This window comes from Podarcis muralis, chromosome 8, assembly GCF_964188315.1.
Source record: "Podarcis muralis chromosome 8, rPodMur119.hap1.1, whole genome shotgun sequence".
In the NCBI taxonomy this organism is placed as follows: Eukaryota; Metazoa; Chordata; class Lepidosauria; order Squamata; family Lacertidae; genus Podarcis; species Podarcis muralis.
The window spans coordinates 14,389,360-14,417,020 of record NC_135662.1 but is presented as its reverse complement, the minus strand read 5'-3'; the positions used below and the strand labels follow the sequence as shown (position 1 = coordinate 14,417,020).

General features: G+C 46.9%; 1 protein-coding gene across 1 annotated transcript in view; it reads right to left on the bottom strand.

The window, feature by feature from the left end:
* The window catches only part of FBXO32 (F-box protein 32), a 38,989-nt gene extending 27,974 nt beyond the window's left edge, over nt 1–11,015 (bottom strand). Inside the window, exon 1 of the mRNA XM_028736202.2 lies at nt 10,671–11,015. Coding sequence (XP_028592035.1) covers nt 10,671–10,795 — 125 coding nt within the window. The 5' untranslated portion in view covers nt 10,796–11,015. The remainder of the gene's footprint in view (nt 1–10,670) is intronic.
* Between the last annotated feature and the right edge of the window lie 16,646 nt (nt 11,016–27,661).

Here is a 27,661-nt window from a genome sequence, read left to right as displayed (position 1 = left end):
GATTCAATCTACTAGGTGTTGGCACCAACCGTGTCCTACACATCTGAAAGAATTTTATTTAAATGCTCTTTTATATAAACAAGATGAACCGTAGAGCAAACTTCCTTTCCTGTACACACCCTTGCACGTTCAGGAAATGTACCAGGAATTGTCACTTTCAGGACAAGCTCCAGTGACACTTTTATAGACTGTCCTGATGAAAAATGGAACGAGGAGGCAATTACACCCATAATTAAGTAGCAGTTGCATAACGAACCTCGTGACCTGGGTGCAACATCAGTGCCCTTTCTTTAACCTCCCTCCTGCTCACCTGATGTCATCGCTTCCTGCTTGTGCCATGAGATGTCCTCAGGCAGAGACACACGCAGGTTGCAGGCATCTGTCTATTGTCAGACATATTTTGCAAGGCCTGCAAATAATACTGTGTCGGGAGAGGAGCTTCAGCAGGTCAAGGATGGCTAAGGAGAGCAATGTGGGAATATGAAAAGTTCTATACACTGAAGATAAAAAATGCTCAACGCCCAAACGGAACTTGGATGCAAGGAGGAAATGTTCTGGTGTAGTCTTCTACCCGCTGTGCTGTTGTTGTTGTTGTTTAGTCATTTAGTCGTGTCTGACTCTTCGTGACCCCATGGACCAGAGCACGCCAGGCACTCCTATGTTCCACCGCCTCCCGCAGTTTGGTCAGGCTCATGTTTGTAGCTTCAAGAACACTATCCAACCATCTCATCCTCTGTCGTCCCCTTCTCCTTGTGCCCTCCATCTTTCCCAACATCAGGGTCTTTTCCAGGAAGTCTTCTCTTCTCATGAGGTGGCCAAAGTATTGGAGCCTCAACTTCACGATCTGTCCTTCCAGTGAGCACTCAGGTCTGATTTCCTTAAGAATGGATGTGTTTGATCTTCTTGCAGTCCATGGGACTCTCAAGAGTCTCCTCCAGCACCATAATTCAAAAGCATCAATTCTTCGGTGACCAGCCTTCTTTATGGTCCAGCTCTCACTTCCATACATCACTACTGGGAAAACCATGGCTTTAACTATAAGGACCTTTGTTGGTAAGGTGATGTCTCTACTTTTTAAGATGTTGTCTAGATTTGCCATCGCCTTTCTCCCAAGAAGCAGGCGTCTTTTAATTTCGTGACTGCTGTCACCATCTGCAGTGATCATGGAGCCCAAGAAAATAAAATCTCTCACTGCCTCCATCACACCACCCGCTGTGCTACTTTTTTTCTAATCGCAGGGAGTTTACTCCCTATGGGAAACACTAAAAGCATACTGTTTCCATTTTCAGCCTAAACTGATTCTGACAGAGATCTCTGTACTACAAGCTGAACTGCACTTGTAGAACCATTTTAAGGCTGCAGTTTCCAAACCATTTTTCTGTAGAGGTCTGTTTCACTTGGCCACCAGGCAATTTAAGAATGGTCCTCACCATTCACAAGTCTGTTGTGGGGTTGAATTGCCTCTCTGAATCTAGCCTAGCATGGTTGTCTTAAACATCCTGCCAAGCTCACACCCATGCGAGTCAGTCAATGAGAGTCAGGAGCAAAAGCAAGGTTGTAGACAGGTGAGCCAAATGCAAAATGGAGGTTCACAGTACAAATCTACATCTTGGAGACTACAGATAAGGATTTCCAGAGGTTGTTTCCCAGAGGGTAGTGGGGCAGGAAGATTTTGTTCGTTGCTGCAAAACGTTGAACTGAAGTCTGGGAGTCTGGGAGAACTGGGAGTCTGGGAGAACTGAAACGTTGGGAGTCTGAAATCTTTCCCAATCTGTGGCTGATCATCTATCGGGGTGGGGGGTGGGATTTTTGATTAGTAGATCTCAATCTAATGTCCTTTTCTTAGACCTCCACACCCTTCGGAGTCCCCGTAGATCAGGCATAGGCAAACTCAGCCCTCCAGATGTTTTAGCACTACAGCTCCCATCATCCCTGACCACTGGGTCCTGTTAGCTAGGGATGATAGGAGTTGTAGTCCCAAAACATCTGGAGGGCTGAGTTTGCCTATGCCTGCCATAGATTAACGTTACAAGGGGGCAGAGAGTCACCCATAGTTTGCATCGCTTTTTCATTAGACTTTATTACTTTATACTACAAAGCCAGTGAAGAATTGCTCTGAAATGGAAGTTAAAGTAAAGGTAAAGGGACCCCTGACCATTAGGTCCACTCGTGGCCGATTCTGGGGTTGCGGCGCTCATCTCACTTTATTGGCCGAGGGAGCCGGCGTACAGCTTCCGGGTCATGTGGCCAGCATTACTAAGCCGTTTCTGGCGCACCAGAGCAGCGCACAGAAACGCTGTTTACCTTCCCACCGGAGCGTTACCTATTTATCTACTTGCACTTTGACATGCTTTCGAACTGCTAGGTTGGCAGGAGCAGGGACCGAGCAATGGGAGCTCACCCTGTTGCGGGGATTCGAACTGCCGACCTTCTGATCGGCAAGTCCTAGGCTCTGTGGTTTAACCCACAGTGCCACCCGCATCCCTGAAATGGAAATTGGGTTCAGCCAATAAAGTGACAGAACTGAAAGTTTCAACACAGCCTTGACTGCAGCATTGCTCCCAAGGATTTCAGCAAAACCACCTGCAAAATGTGTGTCCATGTACACATACACAGCACCCCCACAATGGCTTTTCTTTCCAACGGAGTGGAATAATTGCATCAGGGTAACCACATTGCAGTTCTATCTACAATTTTACAGCTTCATGCACAAGTTGTACTTATTTACATAGCGATCTGTTTCATTACCCCATGCTTAATGCTTGGGTCGTAAACTATTTTAAAAACTTGTCTAAACGGAGAGGGGGGCGGGCGGGCAGTACAACAAAATAATGCTCTGCTACAGAAAGATATCACATTCCTTCTTGTATTTGTAACAAGATCCTGTTCAGAGTCATCTTTAGACAGCTGCCTCTATTGCAGAATCTCCTGGCCAGAGCTGGAGTTTTATATTCAATTTCATTCTTGACTGCCTCAAAGTAATACAAACAAATACCCAAAGAAAATGACTTGGTCCTTTACTAACGTACAGCATAGCAGAGATCAGTCACCTAATACTTAAGATCTTGCTTGTTTGGGCAACAACTGAATAATCTTAACTTCACATATGCGCTCATGGGGTCTGAAGTGTACAGTGACTCACCAGGAACATGACCTCGGGGTCGTAGTAGTGAATATATTGACCCAGTGTGTGGCAGCTGTGAAAAAGGCGAATGCTCTGCTAGGGAACAATAGGTAGGGAACTGTAAATAAAGCTACCAATTTCATAATGCCGTTATACAAATCTATGGCACAACTAGATTTTTGGCCACGCTCTTTAAGGCAGAGGTGCGCAACGTGTGGCTGTGCAGATTTTGTGGACTTCAACTCCCATCATTCCGGAGTACTGGCCATTCTGGCTGGGGCTGACCGGAGTTGGGGTCCAACAGTTTCGAGAAGGCCACAGGTTGTCCACTTCTGCATTAAACTAGTGAAGCTCTGAACTTCATGGGATCAGCACTTTTGGTACTGGCTTCCAGTGAAGCATGGGATTCAAACTTGTGTTGATGCAGCCATGTGCATATTAAAATGACACTGTGGGACACAATGTGGTCAGCAGGGTGCCTTGAAGCTCTGTAACTGCAAGGTGTAAATTCAGAAGCAGGTATACTCTGTAAAATCCAGCTCCTCACCCCCACCCTGCTCAGTTGCTTCTAGTCCCTTAAGGCTGAATAAGAAGAAAAAAGGCATGGAATGTAAATCTCAGAAGACATTCCTGGTTGGGAAGGAGGGCTGAGCTGGATTTCTAGTGGTCAGGAAAAACGTTTTGGCTCCCAAACGCTGCAAACCCAGAAGTGACTGTTCTGGTTTGTGAACTATTTTTGGAAGCCGAACGTGCGATGGGGCTTCCGTGGCTTCCGATTGGCGGCAGGAGCTTCCTGCAGCCAATCAGAAGCTGCGCTTTGGTTTCCAGACATTTTGGAAGTTGAACGGATTCCGTTCGACTTCCAAGGTACGACTTTATATGATTTGGTTGTAGCTCAACTGTTCTGCTGGAAGGCGGAACTGTGGGTTTATAGCAGAGATCCCTGACCCTTGGACCCAACTAGATGTGCACCTCTGTTCTTAGGTGCCAGAGTCCAATATATTTTCATGGGCTCTAATTCCACAAAAGTTTATGTCACAATAAACCCACTGGTCTTTCAAATCAAGACTCTGTTATTCTTGTAGTAACAGACTTAAGATGGCTTCCTTACTAGAAAGAACCTGATCTGCAAATCACAGTACAGTGGTACCTTGGTTTAAGAACAGCTTAGTTTATGAACAACTTGGATTAAGAACACTGCAAACCCGGAATTAGGCGTTTTGGTTTGTGAAATTTGCCTTGGAAACAGAACATGTTTCGCTTCCAGTTGAGTATTGTTCCATTTGTAAATTGAGTCCCCTGCTGCTATGGGAAAGCCAGCCTTGGTTTAAGAATGGACTTCCGGAATGGACTAAGTTCATAAACCAAGGTACCACTGTATAAAGTGTTTAGGGTTATTTCCAGCCCTTCATTTAGGCAATCGCAGGAGGAATCAAATTATCTGATCAAATACAGAACAGAAAATACTTAACGCCCTGGGGAAGTGACCAGGTCTATGCGTATGCACAGGGAAATTCCCAACGCCACAGGTGTGAAGAATTGATTCTGGCTAATCCAGAAAGGCACTGTTTTCAGACAGCTCCTCAGAAAATGCCCAGAAAGCAGAGGTATTTATGGAAGTGTCCAGTAATATACTGTTTGGCTTGGCTTATAAACTGATGGTGCAGCAATAGAGAACAATTGAAGAGAACAGGTGCTATTTGAAACCCGAAGGAGCTACAGTTCTGCTGTGTTGTCCAAGGAACCCTCACCCTTCCCCCATCCCCTTCTCATCTCTTTGTGTTTTCCCCAAAGCAAACGTCACCCACTCCTTATCTTCAGTAGAAACTGTATCTCTGTTTACTGGGCTACGTTACTAGGACATAGAAATGTCACTGGATCAGATGATTCAACAGCGCTTTATTGCCCAATGTCATGTGATGTGACCTGGAACTTGTTAACAGTCCCAGCTTGAGGTGCCAGGGGCAAATTTATGCCCCAGAGGTTACGGTGAAGGCTTTTACCGAGATTTCAACGCGTAGAGAAGCAATCATGAGAAGCAGACTGAGCAGGGTCTATCAATTACCCCAGGGTTGCTTACTTGGGTCTGCAGCAACTCCGCAGAGCTCTTTCCCAATAAAGGTCACCTGATTCCTTGAGCTGCAGATGCCAGGCTTTGAAACTGTGGTTTTCTGCATGCAGTATGTGCTCTACCCACGCCACAAGCTACAGTTCCTTCCCCTATATTTCCAAAGAGGAAATCCTGCCTCTCAGGGAAGGACGGGCGGGCGAGGAAGACCCCCCCTCCAGGGGCACAGACAAGGAGGGGGCGCAATATCTGCTGAAAATATTTCCCTAAATATGTCTATAAATAAAAATATCAATTATTGCCTCATAAGAAAAAGGTTTTAAACAGAGGGTCTTCACAGTATATGTTGGGACGTTGGTGGCGCTGTGGGTTAAACCACCAAGCCTAGGACTTGCCAATCAGAAGGTCAGCGGTTCGAATCCCCGCGAAGGGGTGAGCTCCCATTGCTCGGTCCCTGCTCCTGCCAACCTAGCAGTTCGAAAGCACGTCACAGTGCAAGTAGATAAATAGGTATCGCTCTGGCAGGAAGGTAAACAGTGTTTCTGTGTGCTGCTCTGGTTCACCAGAAGCGGCTTAGTCATGCTGGCCACATGACCTGGAAGCTGTACACCGGCTCCCTCGGCCGGTAAACCGAGATGAGCGCCGCAACCCCAGAGTTGTCCACGACTGGACCTAATCATCAGGGGTCCCTTTACCTTACAGTATATGTTATGCAGGGGCCCTGTTTTTCCCTATTTTTTTTCCTGTGCCACATTACCTAGGGGGCGCAATCTGGATGGTTCTGCCAGGGGCGCAAGATCACCTAGCTACGGTTCTTCTGCCTCTTCCTACAGGAGGGTTAGAACCAGGGCCAAGCAGTGGTCTCTCCAAACAGCCAGCCATAATTCCTTCCTCATCCCTAGCAATGCCACCGCAATGTACTCTAACTTTGATATAGAGATTTAATACTTTGGCAGCTGTGCACCTAACTTCTCTTGTTGTGCAAGAGCCCACATCTAGCCAGTTTTCTTTTTCAAACTGTGAAAATCAGCACAGCCCCAAGGCAAGGCTTTTCCTTCCAGTCTATTTCATATGGATGAGCTACTGTTGCACAAGGAGTCGGTGGAGCATCACACAAGGGCTCAAAGACTGGTGTGTCAAGGCATGCTTTGACAGATGGCATGTTTAAGCAGTGAGAGATGCCAAGCGAATGACAAAGAAATGATCAGGGCACCGTTCCCATGTGCTATGTCATACTGTTGCCACTCACGTCTAATCCAAAAGTGGCTGCTTTTAGTTTTGCCTTTGCAGTTTCAAAAGCCAGGAATTAAAAACAAAAAAACCTGGGTTCACTTTCTCAGTAGAGCTAGTAATATTTAGCAATGCAAACTTTTAGCAAAATGAGCAGCCTAGACAAAAAAGTTTGGGCTTCAGCTTACTAGCAGTAGAATTGTTTTTAATTTGGTTGTGAAATCCCCTGCATGCTGCACAAGCAAATTGAAAGACTTTCCTTTATTCCCCTCTCTGATCCTGATTCTCTTATGACACCTGAAACCAATAGTTGGTCCAACCAAATCTATCATGTAACTTGTTCACAGTTGCCACTAGTTTCGTGGGAGAATGTAAACAGCCTGCTCTGTGGCATTTCAGTATCGGTCCCTGCTGAAGACAGGATAGCGGAACTTGATGGCCCATTGCTTAACAACATTTCATTTTGGGGGGTGGGGGTGGAAGAAGCCTTTAATATGCAACGAATACAGGCCTCTGCTTAAGTGGCCAACATTCTGTTAGATGCCAAACAAAATAAACCAGAATGCCCTGCCATAGCCAAGGCTTTTGTTAACTAAACACAGTAAACCAAGAGAGCTCCGAGTTTAAAAATAGACTCAACCCATTTTGTTAAGTTCCACATCTCAACTACTGCATGCTCTGAAGCCACTTGAACTGTCAGTATTGATTTCTTGTAATTAAACAGATACCCGTCTGAGCGAAAGTTTTGAAGCACAACTCCGCTAATGGGGAGGCAGTGTTCCCGCTGCCACAAATTTATGTTTCAACTAAAGAACCACCCACCGAGGATTTTGCAAAACTAACCCATACATTACTCAAACTGATGTTTTCCTGGAAAGCATAAACAGAAGTTACAGGAAACAAGCCTTCCAAAATTATCAGACAGGAGTCTCAATCTATATTGCCTAGTTAGATCTGACATACTTCCTTCCCAGATAACGTAATGCTAAATTAAAAGTCCCACTAAATTCAGTGCTTGCATTTAGTTTTGCAACTCTATTTCCAAAAAGCAGGTATTCCAAAATAAATTCAGCAAGCCTAGCTACCCAAGTGAGCAGCTTTGGCAGTCCAATTCTATACCTTACTCAGAAGTAAACTCCACTGTGTTCACTGGGATCTACAGGCAGGTTGGCGTGCAAAGGATTGCAGCCCCATTAAATGGAAGGGGATTTGTGTCAGTTTAAATCCAAACATTGTGGCCTAACTAGGCTGCAGACTGGGTTGTATCTGTTTTCTCTTCATTTTCTTGCTTGCTCAGCGAACTCATCCAAGAAGCTCCAAAACCCTAATAACAAAAAATCTGGCTCTCATACAGAAACCATCCATCTAAAATCCTGGTTTGCTGCACATTTTAGGCAGAAGCAGAGGGGAAATATCTGTGCGCCAAGCAAAATTCTCACCGTGAACTGCATAATGTAACATGCACATGCTTCCATCAAAATAATCCTCACTAAGGGGGCTGGTGGGTGTTTTAATTCATGAATAAACTTCATACAAATCGTAAAATTTTAGAGTTTGAAGGGACCACGAGGGTCATCTAGTCCAACCCCCTACATTGCAGGAATCTTCTGCCCAATGTGGGGCTCGAACCCGGGAACTTGAGATTCCTGAGAGTCTAATGCTTTACCAACTGAGCTATCCAGCATTCATGCTTAGCAGATAACCTGCTTCCTCAGTAACTGACATACTATCTGCTGCTGTTCCAACTCCTCTGTTCTTTGGTGTGCCAATTTATTATTTAAGTTTCTCATTAAGTTCTAGGAGGAGTTGGTTTCCGAGGAAAGCAATTTGCAGGATTGTTCGCTTCCCTGAACCAAAGCAACAACATTTTGAGAATATTAGATTTTCAAGCACTTTTGCCCAGCTGTACGCTGTGACTGAGGGAACCTGGGTAGGGATGGAGGCAGAGCAACACAAACTCTCTCTCTCTCTCTCTCTCTCTCTCTCTCTCTCTCTCTCTCTGTGTGTGTGTGTGTGTGTGTGTGTGTGTTGCATCAGACCAAACAGTCTCCAGGGACATGGAGGGACTTAGCAGCATCCTGGACAAAACCTGGGGGAGAAGACAAAGGTTGGATAGAGTAATGAGAGGTGGAGAAATGGGTGAAGGTTGGACAGAACTGGTACTTATTTTAAAAAGGTACTTTATGGCTGAGTGTCTCTGAACATGCACAGAATTATTTTCCCAAAGGGAATACTTCCTTGCCTGTTCAGAAACAGTCTGTCCTGCTGTGCTTTGGAATCTGGTGTTGCACAATCTGCTGCTAGTGGTCCCATGAGATCCCTGTTGCAAAGCAGCCTGGAAACCTCCAGGTATCATTGGACACCAACTCCCATCAGCCCCAGCCAGCCTTGCCAATGGTCAGGCATGATGTGAGTTGTAGTCCAGCAACATCCAGAGACCAGAAGATTGGGGATGCCTGCTCTAGGTCATCTCAAACTCGGCCCTCCAGATGTTTCGGGACTACAACTCCCATCATCCCTAGCTAACAGGACCAGTGGTCAGGGATGATGGGAATTGTAGTCCCAAAACATCTAGAGGGCCGAGTTTGGGGGTGCCTGACCTAGAGCATAAGGGCAAGCAGGTGTTGTCTGATGCCCACTGCGACTGATAGGGTGGAGGGCAAGGAGACCAACATTAGGTGGCGCCAGAGCCAATGAGCGGCAGATGTAGTTCACTCCAGTTCTTCTGTCCCCCTCCCCCTCCCTGCTGAGTTCTGCAAGGACAACCTGAGGCTGAGGAGGAGGAAACTGATAAGCCGTAGAGTAAGAAGGTAGGCAGATGAGGGTTGGCAGAAGGCCATGGGGGAGAGAGGCCAAGGTTCTGGGGTGGCTGGTGTGCTTGCACAGCAGCTAGGAGAAAAACACACACACACAATGACAGAGCCACAGCATGCAAACCAACTGCAGTCAACCACCTCCATCATCCTCTTATCAAGGGGCAGAGTTCGAAACAGCAACAGAGGACATATGCATGCATTTATGTTCACAACACACCTGCTTTGGAAGGCACAAAGGTTGTGACATGGTGCCAAAGATACAACCAGAACAGGTGACACCTAAGATGACTAACAACAATAACTGTCCGGCAAGGGCTTATTGTCCAGCTTTGAGTCTCACATTTCCAATGATCAAATTCAAACTGGCCCAATAAAAATTCTGGGTGGGTGGCAACCTCATGGAAAGAATGGGAGAAGATGAGAGAAGAGCGCCCAAACAGCGCCTGCTTTTTAAAGAGCCGTTGTTGCTTTTGCCAGAATATGCCTCTAGGACAACTGAAGATTTCCGGTGACTTTTTTTTTAGAGCTCGGGATTTCTGGAAACACCCAGTCCTACTCCTGATCACTTAATATCAAATTGTTCTTGGGGACATATATGAACACACACACACACACACACACACAGTTCCATCCAACTATACTCAGAGAAGCCCAATGAAGTTAATGGACCCAAGTTAGTAATGCTCATTATTTTTAATAGGTCTGCTCCGCGTAGGACCAACCTTAAGATACAGCCCTCCACTCCCTCCATATCGCGATAATAAAATGGTGGTTCTCCGATCCACAATCCCACAGATTTGCTTCCACACTCCAACCAACCCCAAATACAATAGACGGGTGGGCAAGACGGACATTTCGCTGTTAAGAAATCTGGAGCAAATGCGCGAACGCATTTAACGGGCCGAGAGTCACATCTGGAGAGCTGGAAGCGGCACGTTCCTGGTAGCGCTGCAGGAGGTGGGCGCTGCTGCGCTCTCGCTCCTGCCTCCGCCTCCGGGTTCCTGGAGAGGGTTTAGCTCGCCAGATGATCCTCCTTCCCGCAATGACGCCACAACCCCAAGAACAACACAAACCGAGGCGTTGCAGCCTCGCACGGGCAGAGATGCACTCGGGGAAACAACGGCCTCCTTAAGAAAACAACCGCCATGTCTGCGCGTTCTTTGCAAAAAGCAAGGCTTGCCATTTTTTTTTTTTTTGTTGCAAAGATGCAAACCGGGGTGTATGTGTGTGTGTGTGTGTGTGTGTGTGTGGTACGCCACGTATCTCTCTGCCTGCTACCACTCGGCAGCCCCAACAACAGCTACAACAACAGCATTTGCTAGCAACTATGTCCGGGGTTGGGGAGACGACACCCCCACCTGCAAGTGGGGCAAACCTCTCCAAAGGCGCACGCAGCGCGCAAGGCACCCGGCTCTCTCCGCGCCGCTCTCACCTGTTCCGCTCGCTGGCGAAGCTGCCGCTGCTGTTCTCCCTCTCGGCCAGAAACCTCGTCCACCCATCCGCCGTCTTCACCCAGTTTTGCCCCGGGGAGCGCCAGTCCTGGCCCAGAAAAGGCATCCTCGCCAGCCAAAGAAATCCAGCAACCAAAGTTGTCCTTGCGCTCCCTTTCGCCGCCTTCTCCCAAGCGAAGATGCCTAGGAAGCGCAATGTCCTTAGCCAAAGGGCTACACAGAAATTATTACTATTATTCTTTGCTCTCCCCCTCCTCTACTAGGATCTCCTTCGCCCTTGCTCCACCACTCCGATCCTTGTCTCTGCCCTCGCTCCGGCCGCCTCCGTATTTATCTGCGGGCTGCAGGGGCTCTTTGTTGCCGGAAGAGCGCCTGCAAGCTCCGCCTCTCGCCCGGGGAGGGAGGAGAGACACGTGGCTTTGTTTATTGCTGCGCTCTTTCCTCGGGAGGAGCGGCGGTTGTTGCTGGGGCTGCTCCTTGCCTGTTGCGCAATCCCTGGAAATGGAAACTTGTGCTCTGGCGTCGGGGTCCCCTCTCTCAGCTGCTCGGCTTCGGTTTATTTATAGGGTCCCCGAGCCAAGTTAAAAAAAAAAACCCCACAGAACAACAGCAAATGCCCCCAGCAGAAGTAAAGGGTGGGAATATGCATTAATTGTGCTTGTTGTGTTTTACCTTTTTCCTTCAAGGAGGGCAAGGCAGGGGCTCTGTCCCACCTCGTTTTTGGTCCTCCACAACAACCCTGTGATGTAGGCCGAGAGGCTGGCCCAAGGCCACCCAGTGAGCTTCATGGCTCAGGGGGGATTTGAACCCAGAGCTCCCAGGTATCCAGTAAGACACTCCGGCACAGGCTGAGTTGTTGGTGCAGCTGTTACTCAGCTGTAACTAAGGGATGAGTAACCTGGGAGCCAAATGCGGCCCTCAAAGCCTTTCTGTCTGGCCCTTGTAAGTCTTCCCAGGCCACACCTGCTACTGACCTTGCTTTTCTGCCGCCTGGAGTGTTTTTGACTCTCTGGAGTGTGTCCTTCAACTCTTGCTTCCCTGAAAGGAGATTTGGGTGGGTGCATGGGAGGGAGTGCACGCAGAGCAGCAAATTTAAAATTTGCCTTTGTGGGATAATTTATGCATGTGCTCATAGACTCCTCTCTACTTTCCATTGTAGCAAGCAATAGCGAGGAACACACTCCAGACAGGCAAAAGCATGTTGAGGCTTCTGAGGAAACACTGAAATACCTGCGGGGTGGACACCTTTTGCTCCCAATGCCTGAGGTTCCCCATCCCTGATTCTCCATGGAACTGTGGACTCCCTCCACCAACAATAGCTTCCTGTACTCAAGAACAGTTATGTACATAGAATCATAGAATTGTAAGGGACCGCAAGGGCCATCTAGTCCAACCCTCTGCAGTTCAGGGATCTTCTGCCCAGTATGGGGCGCGAACCCTTAAACCTGAGATTAAGAGTCTCATGCTCTACCGCAGGCATAGGCAAACGCAGCCCTCCAGATGTTTTGGGACTACAACTCCCATCATCCCTGACCACTGGTCCTGTTAACTAGGGATGATGGGAGTTGTAGTCCCAAAACATCTGGAGGGCCGTGTTTGCCTACGCCTGCTCTACCGACTGAGCTATCAGCAGCACATCTGTGAAAGTAGCTATTGAGATTTCCCCACAGATGGAGGGACCTGAAAACTACTCCTAAGCCAGGCATAGGCAAACTCGGCCCTCCAGATGTTTTGGGACTACAATTTCCATCACCCCTGACCACTGGTTCTGTTAGTTAGGAATAATGAAATTTGTAGCCCCAAAACTTCTGGAGGGCCAAGTTTGCCTATGCCTGTCCTAAACATACTAAGAGAAAACCCTGCCTAGGAAATACAGGTGTTCCAATCATAAACTTGTAGATTTGGGACCATGAGGGTCATCTAGTCCAGGGATTTTTTTGCCCAACATGGGTCTCAAACTCACAACCCTGAGTTTCATGCTCTGCGCATGAATTTTGCACTTAAGCACCTGCACATTACCCTCGTAAACTAAAAGGACAAATTAGCCCCTGTTCCTTTAATTTGCTTTCCATTGATTATTTACCAAGGATGGTATGAAACTAAGTTATACTCAGAGTAGACCTGCTGAGCCTAGTTTAGTCAAGTTCATTCATTTCACTGGGTCTGAGTAAAGCTTAGTTGAATGCCACCCTTCTCTCCCCCCCCCAAATAATTAAAATGTATACCCGTGTTCTTCTCTTCCACAAAGGGCTTGCTCAAAGCAACTTACAAATAGAAAGCAAACATAAAAACAGTTCTACACGCAGGCCATGGGGTGTCTGCATGGCACAACAGGACACCCCCTCGACATGCGCGAGTGATGTTGGCATGCCCTGGGCACCCTCTGTTGCAGGGGCAAGGCAGCGCTCCAGCACACAGTCGTTCTAGAGTCTAGAACATCCCTCATGATCCCCTGCTATGCATAGGGAATATGCAGCAGGCGCTCAAATTCTTTGGCAGGCAACCAACGTGGAAAGAATTTCCTGAAGGTAGAAAGTCTGCAAATCACTGTCTTAGGGCGAGTGATCGTGTAACAACAGATCTTCTCCTCCTCTCCCAACTTGCTTCACAGGGCTGCTGAGAAGGTTAGCTGAGGTAAGGTTAATCAGTCACACTGCACCCTGAAAAACATCTAACAATAACACCACCTTAACTTTTGAAATACCTAACAATGTAAGTGCATCTAATGTTTATAATTTCCCTTTGTCCTTTCTGTTTCTTAACGCTTTAGGTATGCAAGAAGGAACCCAGTCTGTATTTCTCAAAACTTTCAAAGATCACACACTTTTGGGTTCTCTCCCCTAAGCCGTCACCAACCGCTTATATTTATTTCTGTCAATCAAGCGTCTTGCTTTTTGTTTGAGCTAGCTGTCAAAATGAGAGCTTGGTTTTGTACACGCTGTGCAGCAAAGCATAAATCAGCTACAAAGTCCTCAAGCGCCTGCTCAGAGCATTCCTGGAGCAAACCTTTACTTGCCACAGAGTTGAACTATGCGTTATAGGCATATGTGTGCAACAAAATCCCATCGGGCATTTGGAATCCCTTGGTGGAAAAGTGGCTGGGCATAAGAACATAGGAAGAGGCCTGCTGGATCAGTCCAAAGGTCCATCTAAGGTAAAGAACCCCTGGACAATTAAGTCCAGTCAAAGACAACTATGGGGTTGCGGCGCTCATCTCACTTTCAGGCCAAGGGAGCTGGCGTTTGTCCACAGACAGCTTTCTGGGTCATGTGGCCAGCATGACTAAACCACTTCTGGTGCAACGGGACACTGTGACGAGTGCAACAGCGTACAGAAACACCACTTATCTTCCCGCTGCAGTGGCACCTAATTATCTACTTGCACTGGCATGCTTTCGAACTGCTAGGTTGGCAGAAGCTGAGACAGAGCAATGGGCACACACCCCGTCGCATGGATTCGAACCGCCGACCTTCCGATCAGCAAGCACAAGAGGCTCAGTGGTTTAGACCATAGCGCCACTCCTCTGAAAGGTCCATCTACTCTCATGGTGGCCAATCAATATGCCCATGGGAAGCTTGCAAGCAGGAACTGGGCACACCACCACTCTCTCCAGCTGTGATTCTCAGTGATTGACATTCAGAGGCACGCTGCCTGTGACAGGGTTAGTAGCCATGGGTAGCCTTCTATGAATTTGTCTAATCCTCTTCTTAAGCCATTCAAGCTGGTGGCCATCACTGCCTCCTGTGGGAGCCTGTTCCATAATTTAGTTATGCCTTGTCCTGGCCATCCTGAATCTTCCAACATTCAGGCTCATCAGATGTCCTTAAGTTCCAGTGTTAAGAGAAGGAGAAAAATTTCCTCTTTCCACTTTCTCCAACCCATGCATAGTTTTATTCTATCGTGTCTTCTCTTGCTCGCCCATCCTCTAAATCAGGCATAGGCAAACTCGGCCCACCAGATGTTTTGGGACTACAACTCCCATCACCCCTAGCTAACAGGACCAGTGGTCAGGGATGATGGGAGCTGTAGTCCCAAAGCATCTGGAGGGCTGAGTTTGTCTATGCCTGCTCTAAATGAAAAAACCCCAAATGTATTCCTCATAGGGATGTTGCTCTATTCCAGCGGTTTTCAACCTTCAACCTTTTTGAGTCCATTGCTCCCTTGACTAAGCACATTCTTTCAGTGGCCCCCCCTGTTCTGCCCCTGTCCCATTCCACCCTGCCCCTTTTTTGAGTGGGCTCAAGGAAGGAAGGCTGCCAGGGAGAGAGAAAGAGAGAGATGCAGGAAGATATTGGACTGTAGGTTAAAGCCACAGGCTCCCCTTAATGAGGAGAGAAAGAGAGAGAGAGATAATGTAGAAAGATTTGGGCTGCAAGTTATTGAAAGATGGCTCCTTGGGGTTCCCATGAACGTTTCTCAAGTCTTCCCAAGGTGCCACAGCATCCTGGTTGACAACCAAGGCTCTATTCCCTTGAGTAATTGGGCAGTGGAAAGGGTTAAGCAACCCCTAACAACAACACGATGGACGAGGGTGGCGCTGTGGTCTAAACCACAGAGCCTAGGGCTTGCCCATCAGAGGGTCGGCGGTTCGAATCCCCGCAATGGGGTTAGCTCTCGTTTAGGCAGCTCCTGCCCACATAGCAGTTCAAAAGCACATCAAAGTGCAAGTAGATAAATAGGTACCACTCTGGCAGGAAGGTAAACGGCGTTTCCTGTGCGCTGCTCTGGCTCGCCAGAAGCGGCCTAGTCATGCTGGCCACATGACCCGGAAGCTGTCTGCGGACAAACGCTGGTTCCCTCGGCCTGTAGAGTGAGATGAGCGCGCAACCCAAGAGTCGTCTGTGACTGGACCTAACGGTCAGGGGTCCCTTTACCTTTAACAACAACACTCCTACATGGCTTTCAACTGCATTTTGTCTCCTCCCAAACCTGCCTTTCCCCTAGAAGAAGCAGGTGCTGGGCTATTGCGACCTGAATATGCATGTATAGTTAGCTCTTTAGCATCATTCACAAGCCCTGTGGGTGGGTTTGGGAAGATTGCCTGCATGAGAATCTAAGCAAATGTAATTTTGATTATGTGATTATCAGCTACACCTGCTTTTTTAAAGAAGTCAACACTAGAGACATAGCAGATGGGTGGTGGTGGTTAACCCTTCCTTCTTCAGCCATGATCCCAGCACAAATGTGCCTCCTGCTTATTAGCAAAGAGAAACCAATGGGAGCTTTCCCCCTTAAGCTTAACTGCAATGTGAGGGACAGGATCCCAGGTGAGGAGGGAAGGGGTTACAGATTCCCACATGCAGAGGTCCTGATGATGGGAGGAGGAGGGGAAAACCTATTATTAAACAGTTCCTTTTAAACCCAAGCATGGTTGCCAATCATGCGATTAAAATACTAATCATGCAATTAAAGAATCCCAAGAACAAAAGGCAAAGCACAATTTGGTAAGGAGGAGTTTGGATTTGATATCCCACTTTATCACTACCCGAAGGACTCTCAAAGCGGCTAACAATCTCCTTTTCCTTCCTCCCCCACAACAAACACTCTGTGAGGTGAGTGCGGCTGAGAGGCTTCAGAAAAGTGTGACTAGCCCAAGGTCACCTAGCAGCTGCATGTGGAGGAGCGGGGATGCGAACCCGGTTCACCAGATTACAAGTCTACCACTCTTAACCACTACACCACACTGGCTCTCTGGTAAGCCTGAAGTTGGCTGCACATGGTGTTGGTTGGCCTTAGAGGAATGTAAGGCTCTTCTGTAGCAGACCACAGACACCTCATGCCCAGCTATCTATTCTCATAGTGGCCAATCAGATGCCTATGGGAAGCTCTACCGGCCCTTACCAGCAACAGAGGCATTCTGCCTTCAACAGCAGAGGCAAGACATAGCCATTGTGGCTACTAGCCATTGACAGTGGCATAGCATGGGCGGTTGCACGGGGTGCAAAATTGTTAGCGGAGCAAAATTTCAACACCTGGTGCTGCCTCAATATAACTGCATGCTTCTGTTGCTGGGCTCTGTGGGAAATGACTTCTCCGTGTGAAACAGGACGTGATCTCTCCAGACAATGGAATGACTCTTCTTTTCTTATTTCTGTGGTTGCAAATCTCCTGGGTAATGCAGATGCCATTAGGCAGTTGAATGCACATACGTACTCTGTTGGTTTCCTTTATTCTGTGTAGCCCCGGCTGCTTGCAACCCACGCTACACCACTGGCCATTGAAACTCTTTATCCTTTATGAAACCTCCCTCTTTCAATTGTGAGAACAATTTTGCTCTTCTTCTTTTTTTAAAAAAGTCCCATGGTTACCCTTTTAAAAACAGCAAGGCAGCAAAGAAACAGGTATGTGCCTTTTTAAAATTAAAAAATGAAGAGCTGACAGCTTACATGAAGCATAGGACTTTCATTTTCTGATATTCTGGTGTGTGTGTGTTTTGGAATCACACAATGTTCATGTTGTCAGCTGCCTTGGGTGCTTAACTGAAGAAAAGCAAGGTATAAAATGAACGGAACAAGGCTGATTCCCAGGCATCGATTTGCTGTTATTTATGTCCGTCATTTTTAGTTGGAATGCTGGGCCCACACCACAGTTATAGAGGACCTGCTGTGAGGTATCTGCAATTCTTGTTGTCGTCTTTGCCTTCCGTCTTTCTCCTGAGGATGCTGGTTTTACACAACTGGTCTAAATAGACAAGCCCTCCCTTTGCTACTAATGGAGGAAGAGGAGGGAAGGTGGCCTGAGTTTGCTTATGTAAGAGTGCTTGAGAGATAAACACCCCCACAGAAGTCTCGCTGCCCTAATCCCAGTCACGCTGTCACCTCTTCTCCTGGGGGTTGATAGATCTGCTGACTTGCAGAGTTACAACAACAGCTGGCATTTGATGTACAAGGTGATATGTGCTCTTTCAAAACAACGTCTCGAAAGCCAAGAGCTCAAGGTTGTAAACATAAATCTCTCAAGTTTTATCTCTCCCTCGGGGTGGGGGTGGGCAATGGCCTCGTGGGCACCAGCGCCAAGTAATTGAGAATGGGAGAGCAACATCTTGTAGTTGACTAGAACGGACTGTTTAAGTCCTTCAGGCCTGTTGGAATAGACTGGGAACAGAATTGTGACTTTTCAGAGAGTTGAAGATGATTTGAAAGAAGGATCGTTGCTTTTGTTGCATTGTGTTCAGACATCTGAAGGCAGCCCTGTATCAGGAAGTTCTGAATGGCTGGTGTTTTATTACCGTATTGGCCTGAATATAAGCCGCATTCCCCCCCCCCCCCCCAATTCTGACTGTGAAAAGTTAAAGTACGGCTTAAATTTGCGACCTTACAAAAATTTGCTTTTTTACAATATCGCTGCTGAAACAGACATATGGTGAAACAGAATAGGTGTGAGTGCTTGCAGAATTTTAAGGGAGCGGCTTATATTTGGGTATTCGGGTACGGATCATATTCAGGACAATACGGTATGTTTTTATAGGTGTTGGAAGCTGCCCAGAGTGGCTGGGGAAACCCTACCGTATAGGTGGGGTGGTAATAATAATAATAATAATAATAATAATAATAATAATAATAGTAAATATGTTCAAATTATGTTCAGATTTCTGTAGTGTTTCAAATACTGTTTTAACCAGAAGAACTATGTGTATACTTGATGGGAAACAAACTACTTCCAAGACTTTTTAAAAAACGGCATTCTTTGTGGGACATCCCAAAGACACAGTAAGTGAGGTTGATTTGCAACTCGTAGTTGCTGTGATCACTGTCGCAAGGGCAGTCAGAGGAAGAAATCGGATTAAACAGTTGACACTTTGCAATGGTACAAAAATGTATGGGATATAGTATTATTGACAAGCATTACTTATTATAAAAGAGGGTCTGAGGAATCATTCCCATTAATGTGGAGGAGACACACACTCATACACCTGCTATTTACGTATAAGTCACTTTTCAGACCAAAGTAAAATATGCAGCTAATCTGGAATGGAAACTGGACCAACAGGTGTGTCAACATCAAGGGGCAAGTTTAGAAGTGCATTCATGCTTCCAGCAAACATAGAATCATAGAACTGTAGAATTGGAAGGGACCTTGAGGGTCATCTAGTCCAGCCCCCTGAAATGCAGGAATCTCAGCTAAAGCATCCATGACAGATGGCCGTCCAACCTCTGCTTAGAAAGAGAGTCTATGCAAGGGAGAAGCTCTGAACTGGCCCATACAGTGGTACCTCTGGTTAAGAACTTAATTCGTTCTGGAGGTCCTTTCTTAACCTGAAACTGTTCTTAACCTGAGGTACCACTTTAGCTAATGGGGCCTCCCGCCGCCGCCGTGTAATTTCTGTTCTCATCCTGAAGCAAAGTTCTTAACCCAAGGTACTATTTCTGGGTTAGTAGAGTTTGTAACCCAAAGTGTTAGTAACCCGAGGTGTTTGTACCCTGAGGTACCACTGTACTAGTATTGCCTGCATTACCAGTGAAGATAAAATGTTTGGGTTACTTTGTTCCAGTAGTTGAGTGGATAGTTTGTGACAGGCACCCTTCACCCCAATTCCACACTTGGAAACATTTGTGCCACTATGGGCTTCCACAGGTTACAGTGGTACCTTGGGTTAAGAACTTAATTCGTTCTGGAGGTCTGTTCTTAACCTGAAACTGTTCTTAACCTGAGGTACCACTTCAGCTAATGGGGCCTCCTGCTGCCGCCACGCGATTTCTGTTCTCATCCTGAGGTACTATTTCTGGGTTAGCGGAGTCTGTAACCTGAAGCGTCTGTAACCCGAAGCATCTGTAACCCGAGGTATCATTGTAGTATACTTGAAAATTTCCTAGTCCTCTGGAATCATCATCATCATCATCATCATCATCATCATGAGATGTCCTTATAGATACCACAGCCATCATTCGATGAACTACCTGCCATTTAAACACACACATATGAAGAGTTGGGCCATGTTAAGAAGGCACATGACAGGCCTGATTTCTGCAACCAACTCATCCTCTCCCATTCTGATTCACGAAGTAGTGGTTTGTGGCAACACAGGAGAGGCAGACCAATTTTCATTCAGAAGGTAACCCTAACCCTGCTATATATAAACACGGCAAGCATGCGTTTGGATCATGCTATTGCCCACACCTGTTAGCTGCTGAGTCACTGTCTCGCTTGCCACCTCTTCTGCCATGTGGTTCGTTGACACATAAACCACTTGGTTCTTTCCGAAAGGTTGCTGACTAAATCCTCATCAGAGCTATTCCCCTGCAGTCAAAGTCAATCTTCATCAAAGCTATTCCCCTGTACGATAGGTACAAACCATGGGAAATATCTGCACCTGAAACAATCTAAGGTTGAAATAGAGACAGCAGAATCTGTCAGTTTTGGTTTCTTTCTGTTTCCCTGCTTGGGGGAGTTTTTAATGTTTGATGTTTTAATGTGTTTTTAATATTCTGTTGGGAGCTGCCCAGAGTGTCTGGGGCAACCCAGTCAGATGGACAGCTTACAAATATAATACAGTGGTACCTCGGGTTAAGTACTTAATTCGTTCCGGAGGTCCATTCCTAACCTGAAACTGTTCTTAACCTGTAGCACCACTTTAGCTAATGGGGCCTCCTCCTGCTGCCGCGCCGCCGGAGCACGATTTCTGTTCTCATCCTGAAGCAAAGTTCTTAACCTGAGGTACTATTTCTGGGTTAGCGGAGTCTGTAACCTGAAGCGTATGTAACCAGAGGTACCACTGTAATAACAATAACAAGAATAATAACAAGAATATCCTCATTTTTCCAATCTCCACATTTCTGCATCAAGGTTGTGATTATTATTATTTAAATAAAAAAGTCTTCATGAAAATTCACCAGCATTTTAGTGTGAATTTCTTCTGAGGCACACATTTGTCTGTACAATTTCCCCCGACATTCACATTTCTGCAAGCAATTTCCCCTCACATAGTGCATTTTTACCATGTTATTTTCGCTCTGTTATGGACCTGTGGCTTTTTGTCCGATATACGGGCACACCACAATAAATGTCAGTCACGGCAGTGGGCGTGCTGTAACCCAGCAATGAGCATCAACGTTGGACAGCATTGCTTCTGTTTCCACCATGAGTACAGCAGGAAAAAACTGTGTGCCAGAAGAGCACCTCACAGGCATCTGGTTAGTGACCAGATGAATGGACTAGGTGGGCCGTTGACTTGATCCAGCAGGCCCTTCTTGTATTCCTGCCAGTGGGTTTGCACCACACATAATAATAATAATTTATTATTTATACCCCGCCCATCTGGCTGGGCTTCCCCAGCCACTCTGGGTGGCTTCCAAAAAAATATTAAAATACTGTAATACATCAAACATTAAAAGCTTCCCTAAAGAGAGCTGCCTTCAGATGTCTTCTAAAAGTCTGGTAGTTGTTGTTCTCTTTGACATCTGGTGGGAGGGCGTTCCACAGGGAGGGCACCACTACCAAGAAGGCCCTCTGCCTGGTTCCCTGTAACTTGGCTTCTCGCAGTGAGGGAACTGCCAGAAGACCCTCGGTGCTGGACCTCAGTGTCCGGGTAGAATGATGGGGGTGGAGACGCTCCTTCAGATATACTGGACTGAGGCCGTTTAGGGCTTTAAAGGTCCGCACCAACACTTTGAATTGTGCTCGGAAACGTATTGGGAGCCAATGTAGGTCTTTCAAGACCAGTGTTATGTGGTCTCGGTGGCCACTCCCAGTCCCAGTCTAGCTGCCGCGTTCTGGATTAGTTGTAGTTTCCAGGTCAACTTCAAAGGTAGCCCCACGTAGAGCGCATTGCAGTAGTCCAAGCGGGAGATAACTAGAGCATGTACCACTCTGGCGAGGCAGTCTGTGGGCAGATAGGGTCTCAGCCTGCGTACCAGGTGGAGCTGATAAACAGCTGCCCTGGACACAGATTTGACCTGCGCCTCCATGAACAGCTGTGAGTCCAAAATGACTCCCAGGCTGCGCACCTGGTCCTTCAGGGGCACAGTTACCCCATTCAGGACCAGGGAATCCTCCACAACTGCCCGCCTCCTGTCCCCCCAAAAAACAGTACTTCTGTCTTGTCAGGCTTCAACCTCAATCTGTTAGCTGCCATCCATCCTCCAATTGCCTCCAGACACTCACACAGGACCTTCACTGCCTTCACTGGTTCTGATTTGAAAGAGAGGAAGAGCTGGGTATCATCCGCATACCTTCCCTGCTGCCTTGCCCCCTCCTTCTGGTAAGATGCAGCAATGCTAGTCAGGTGAGCGCTGCTGCCTGATTCCTGCCTTATCTTTCCGGGTAATCAAAGCTGGGTAAACCATATCACAGGTACACACCCTGGATACTTCCCAGTAATCATAATTCAGCATTACTTGAATCATAAATCTGCCCGGCTGTGATGGAAGCAGAAAACATACCGTAATTGAATCTGGGGACAATCCAGCCTCTGTTGAGCATTTGATCTCCCCAGAGGTAAGCCCATTCCCAATGCTCGCTCTCTCCAGCTGAAATCAGCAGGTCTTTAAAATGGCCCATGGGTCTTAAGCATGACCAATAGTCAAGTGGTGATGGATCTTTCAGTCCAACAATGTCTAGAGGGCACCATGTAGACATAGGATGTTCTAGAGCAGTGTTTCCCAGACTTGGGTCTCCAGCTGTTTTTGGACTACAACTCCCATCATCCCCACCTAGCAAGACCAGTGGTCAGGGATGATGGGAACTGTAGCCTGAAAAACAGCTGGAGGCCCAAGTTTGGGAAGCACTGTTCTAGAGCTATATGTGCACTGAGATATGAGTTATCTGTGACAGAAAGAGCTCCCTGCCAAGAACAAGCACGTTCCAACAATGTGCCTCACTCAGAACGTCTTTCTTCCTCAACAATACGGTGAGCTTACCGTCGGCATCACTTCCAGGTGCTTGCAAGGTGATGTCATTATAGTCACAGTTCTTGGAAGTGTGCAGGTGAACCTGTCCGTACAGGTTATACACATGGGCTGTTGAAACACTGCAGCCCGGAGGGTAGATGAAGTCATCTCATATCATCCTTCCATCATTCTGTGACCTTTGTGGTGCAGTGGAATACACACATGCAGATTATTGCAAGCCAAGAAAAGTGAGGCTATGGCTTGACCTTTCATTGTTTTCACTCCAGGAAGGCAGCCCCTGTGTATTATAGGGGTGGAATCCCATTCCTGTTGTCTGTCTCTCCTCTGTCAACTTTGGAGCTGGAGTCTTGAGGTCGGTATTGCTTAGGCACCTGCCAAGTCCCACACCCCAACAGGGGTTCTGTTGCTGATCCCTGGGCCAGTTTCTCCTTCCTGTTGCTGCCTGTTCTTCTATCACCTTCAAGTGTTTGAGTGGTGAGAAGTATTGTCCACTTACCTTGCTTATTCCTCCTTGGCAGTGGTGAGATTGGGCATAGAGGGCAATGGAAAGACAGTGGTGACGGTAGCAAGGAGGTGGGCTGCTTAGATCTGGGAGCTAATGCTGGTCAGTTTATAAATTATAAGACCTTTGTGGGCAGGTGCCATCAAGCCACAATCCAGGCACAGATTGGGAAGCTGCACAGGAACCAGCTAAGAACCCAGATCAAGTTTAGGGCTCGGAACTGATTGCTGGAGACCAGGAAGTCAGTGTTCCCGAGGCTGGCAGACTGGAACCCTCCCAAAATCACGCCAGGCCACCAGGACCTCATGGACCCCCACAGACACCTTCCCCCGAGGAACCAGGTGCTTTCAGTCACACACCACCTATCCAGCAGCATAGAGAGTACACCAGGAAGGAATCTATGGAATGGAGGAAGGTTGGGGGGGGGGGTTGGCCCTTTAAGACTCTGAAGTTCATCACAAGAGGGCGGAGCCTGGAGGGGGAAGTCTGGAGACAGCAGCTTAAAAGGCTGCAGGCTGCTCTTGGCCTCTGCTAGAGCAAGTGGCTCACTTGGAGCTGTCCGTGGTCCTGCAACTTCTAGCCAGCCTTTGCCTTGCTTCCATGGGATCCAGCATCGGACCAGAACTTGAGGTCAGGTTACTGTCCACATGTTCACTTTGATGCACCATGTTCATGGGTGGCGCTATCACACCCTCTAATAGTGAACTCGGTGCCTGCTGTGCCAACATGGCTGGAGCCAAACTGGGGCCACCAACAAGTAGGAAAGAGGGTATCATTATCAATCCCTACTTTGTAGCAGAAGTACAAAACTGCCGGCCCTTCAAATCGAACAAACCTAAAAGAGGGCACTCTCCCCAAAATGGAAAAGAATAGGTATACTACACATGCATGAGCATTTTCAGTTTTGTATTTTGTTATACAGTGGTGCCTCGCAAGACGAAATTAATTTGTTCCGCGAGTTTTGTCGCCTTGCGATTTTTTTCATCTTGTGAAGCACGGTGTCGGGAAAGCTTTGGAAAAGCTTCAAAAACCACCAAAGTCTTTAAAAACCTCAAAAAAGGCTACCACACCGCGTTCTATGAGTTGCTCCTCGAAGTCAAGTCGCAACTGTATTAACGGTGTTAAGAAAAAGGAAACAAACTTGCAAGACGTTTCCGTCTTGCGAAGCAAGCCCATAGGGAAAATCATCTTGCGAAGCAGCTCAAAAAACAAAAAACCCTTTCGTCTTGCGAGTTTTTTGTCTTGCGAGGCATTCGTCTTGCGAGGTACCACTGTATGTCCTTGACATCGCTGTAATTGAAGTTTTTGAGGTCTGCATGACATAAATCAGGGTATAAGACTTCTAAAGAAGCAATCACCAAGAATGCATGGCCGACAAGCTGGAACCTGTATAGTGCTGTTGGGAGGGGAAATATGCTGCAACATTTTGCTGCAGGTTCCACTTGTAATAGAGCAGCTGCTGACAACACAGTCACTCAGCTCTTCTAGACAAGGCCTTTTTTTTCTGGAACCTTATCAAAAAGAGGCTACTGTCCCTTTAAAAGGAATCCATCCCTTTCAGTCTTTGTTGAAGAGCCTAGAATCAATATTTCAGGAGCCAGAGCTTGTCAGGGTTACCTGTACTTTGTCCAGCCTCAGGTAATCGACTTCCTCCAGACCCTGTGTAGTCCTGCCAACATCAGAGCATCCATAGAATCATAGAATCATAGAATCATAGAGTTGGAAGAGACCACAAGGGCCATCAAGTCCAACCCCCTGCCAAGCAGGAAACACCATCAGAGCACTCCTGACATATGGTTGTCAAGCCTCTGCTTAAAGACCCCCAAAGAAGGAGACTCCACCACACTCCTTGGCAGCAAATTCCACTGTCGAACAGCTCTTACTGTCAGGAAGTTCTTCCTAATGTTTAGGTGGAATCTTCTTTCTTTTGATCCTTTTGATGCTATACAAGTGAAAAATACTCCAGTAACATCTGGGAGTGTAACTCTCTGTGTTAGCTGTGCCTACTCACAGGTGAACACAGACTGCTTAATCACAGAGGTCCCTGCACTTTTTGTGTAACTTTGAGGCTTACAAATAATTTGGGCACGCATTAATCAGCTCCAAACTCTCTTTAGGAAGGTAAGGGAGAGTCACCCTCTTCATTCCACAGAGAGAGAATGAATGAGAATTAATACCTGCCCAAACTATGATTCAGTGCCCTCAAAATAAATGGAATGCAGGACATACAGATCTCCACATTGACTCACCATGTGGCTTAGCTCATGAACCAATGCAAAATTACAGGAGGACATTATGGGAAGCACCATAACTCTGTGGTAGAGCATCTGCCAGTTTCAAGCTTGCAAACAGTCCTGGTTTTCCAACCAAGACACCCTGGGAAATGTAGTTCTGAAGGGACCTCAAAGGCAAGACAGAACTATCAAAACTACAACTCACAAAGTCCACCAAGAGTGGTGAATGGAGTCCCCGCGTTTTGAAACTGGTTTAACTTTGCAATATACAGTATTAGGTATATACCCAGTTTGAAAAGTTTTCAGAGCGTGTTTGACACTGCTGAATCTAAAACATTCCACAATTATCAGCTAATTAGTATTAGCGGGTTCCGATTCTCGATGCGGTCAGAATGTTTTGGCTTTTGCAAATATTTTCCAGCCAGTCTGCATTCCCAAAATATACATTCTTTGCTTGCATAGCTGACAAAAAGCTGGGCCAGGAATGTGACATCAAAGTGGAGTTTATGAGGCTTTTTGCTAACCAACCACAGCACAGCTTGCAAAGTTTGCCTTCAAGTAAAAGAAAGGGAAACTCTAGTCAGGGGTTGACAGTGGTGACATTTTTAAGATTTTATCCATTCTTGATTTCGCCCCCAGCCCCAATCTGTCGCTTTAAATATTACTCATCTGCTGCCAATTTCACAATTCGTATGCTTTAAATTCCAAAGCACAATGAACACATGCACAAATATATATGTAGAGGAACTGCAAAACAATGCAGTGGGTTATTACTGCATAACTTTGTAATATGCATATTATGGAGACAAACAAGCACGTATATAAATGCCGGGTGGGGAGGTTTCAATTTTGCAAGCGAGGAAATCCACCCTTCTTCATTCAGAGATCATTAAAGGAGGAAGTTCCACAGCCCCTTATTATGTTCTTGCCACGAGCTTGTTTTGTGTTGGAATGCTTGTGGTTGTTTCGAAGCAATCTTCATGTTCCTTTGCTAAGCCTTGCTAAGTCTCCGTTTTGTAAAGCAAAGTGAGGAATCTTCCCTGAGGATTCTAGAAGGCTTCTTTCGCCATCCTCTCCTCTGTCTGGAACAGGGCGGCCGAACTTTCCATACCGAGTGGACCGCAAGAATACTTTGATGCGGAAGCCGTAAGCTGCATACCACCTTGTCTCACGGAGGGGCAGGGGCGGGGAGGCCAAAATTTGACGCCCCTCCAGCTCTCATGCTGCCTTCCCAAAGCTGGCTAAGCAAGGCATTGGGCATTGGAAAGGAGATGTAAGGCTCTGGCCAGGCCCTAGATCCATCCTTACCTCCTTCCCAAAGCCGGGAAAGTGCTAACTAGGCTTTAGGAAGAAGGGAGGAAGACTCTAGGACCCTGTCAGAGCCCTCCTGCCTCCTTTCCAAAGCCCAGCGCCTTGCTTACCGTCTTTGGGAAGGCAGCACGAGGGCTGGTGGGGTAGTGGCTTGAAATGTTGCTGAGGGCCACCAAAAAGACATTGAGGGCCGCATTCATGTGTGTTGGACCACCTGCTCTGGAACATGGGGAAGTGGCTTATGATTAGCCAGAGCATCACTGAGTGCTGTCAACATTGGCCGGCTTAATACCTTGAGGGTTTCAGGCAGGAGAATGTTTCCAGCCTTACATGGAGATGCCAAGGATTGAACTTGTGACCTTCTGCATGCAAGGCAGATGTTCTGCCACTGAGCTATAGCCCTGACCTTAAGCTACGGTGCTTTCCCATCTCTCTCCACTTGGCTCCATATCTGAAAACTAGCCATAGAAGTAGGTTGGAGCATGGATTCGTTCTGCTTTACAAGGCCCACAAGTTGCCTCTGATCATTTCCTATCTCATTTCGGGGAAACTTTTAGAAATTTTAAATGCTGTCAGTGTTTGTGCAATGTCTATTAGATGTACTAACCCATTGCCTATCCCGAGAGTAAACATTGATTAATGCATTTGTGTGTCGAGGTCCCCAAGCCACCCAATAAATCACAATTCACACAGAATTTTTGTTTCAGGTTTTTGGCATAATTTTGGCCACAATTCTATTAAAATACAAAAAATGTGAGTGGTTGCTTAGGCATTGGTTGCAACTATCTGTCCCCACCCGGGGAAACACTGACATTCACACACTCGTGAAAGTCAGAAAGGGAAAACATTTTGGGGAGAAAGATGGAGCTGGGAACCATGCCCCCACCTCTCCCCAAATGCTCCCAGGGGCTCTTGCGTGGCCCTAGCCCCTTGACAGGGGTTTGGACAAAAGGATGGCAAGTCCCTGGATTTCTTTAATGGAATACCATTGCAGCAGCAGCATTGGAGAGGCAGCCACAGCCAATCCATGCCCCTCCACCAACCGATTCATAAAACCAATGCCTAACCGCAACCTTACA